The 800-nt window shown below is 58.8% G+C and overlaps 1 protein-coding gene across 1 annotated transcript in view; it reads left to right on the top strand.

The window, feature by feature from the left end:
- Positions 1 to 418: 418 nt before the first annotated feature.
- Positions 419 to 800, top strand: part of Nkx2-8 (NK2 homeobox 8) — a 1853-nt gene continuing 1471 nt past the window's right edge. Inside the window, exon 1 of the mRNA XM_031356801.1 lies at positions 419 to 775. Coding sequence (XP_031212661.1) covers positions 643 to 775 — 133 coding nt within the window. The 5' untranslated portion in view covers positions 419 to 642. The remainder of the gene's footprint in view (positions 776 to 800) is intronic.

The following is an 800-nucleotide window of genomic DNA, read 5'->3' as shown; positions in this document are numbered from 1 at the left end:
AAGAGATGCTACCATAAAAAGCGCTCCAGTTTAATGTAGTTATAAATCACTTTCCAAATAATTATGAGAAACTACCATTCCCTCAAGCAAGCTCCGGGGTCGGGGGGTGGGGAACAAACAAGGAATAAGTCGCCCCACCTCCCTGGCTCTACCACCCAGCCCAGGCCCCATGTCAGCCGGAGAGAAGGAAGCTGGGGCTGGGTTGGGAGGACCGTGGTCACTGTTCGCCACCCAAGATGTTATTCACTAGTAACAATCCCCATTATCTGTCCCCACTTTGGTCTAATCAGACAATTGCTAATACCAGGCTTGCTTCCTGCGACCTCTGGGAGGTAGCCTTGCAAAGGGGGCGGGTGCCGGGCGGGGCGGGGCGGGGGCGGAGATGGCACCTTCCGGACTTGCCCCGGCTTCGCTCCAGCACTCATTCAGGTACTTAAGACCCTGGACACCCGGACCTCAGCTTTCAAAGCCCTCCGAGGGGCGAGGGCTGTTTATATAAGTAGGGATTCCTCCGCAAAGGCGCTGACATCCCGAGACCAGCGAATGGAGAGCGCCTCCCACTTTCATCCTTAGGAGAGGCATCCTCAACCATCCCTGGGTTCCTAGTTTACCCTGCTCCCAACCTTCTTCCCCTCCTCGGCCATGGCCACCTCTGGACGCCTCGGCTTCACGGTGCGCAGCCTCCTGAATTTACCCGAACAGGACGCGCCGCCCCGGGTGAGGCGCGAGCCACAGACTACCGCCTGGCTGGAGTCGGAGCGCAGCCACTACCCGTGTGAGTGAGCCAGGACTGCGGCGGG

Source organism: Mastomys coucha, unplaced genomic scaffold (assembly GCF_008632895.1).
Source record: "Mastomys coucha isolate ucsf_1 unplaced genomic scaffold, UCSF_Mcou_1 pScaffold6, whole genome shotgun sequence".
In the NCBI taxonomy this organism is placed as follows: domain Eukaryota; kingdom Metazoa; phylum Chordata; class Mammalia; order Rodentia; family Muridae; genus Mastomys; species Mastomys coucha.
Note: the sequence above shows the minus strand (reverse complement) of the source record. Positions and strands in the feature narration are given on the sequence as shown.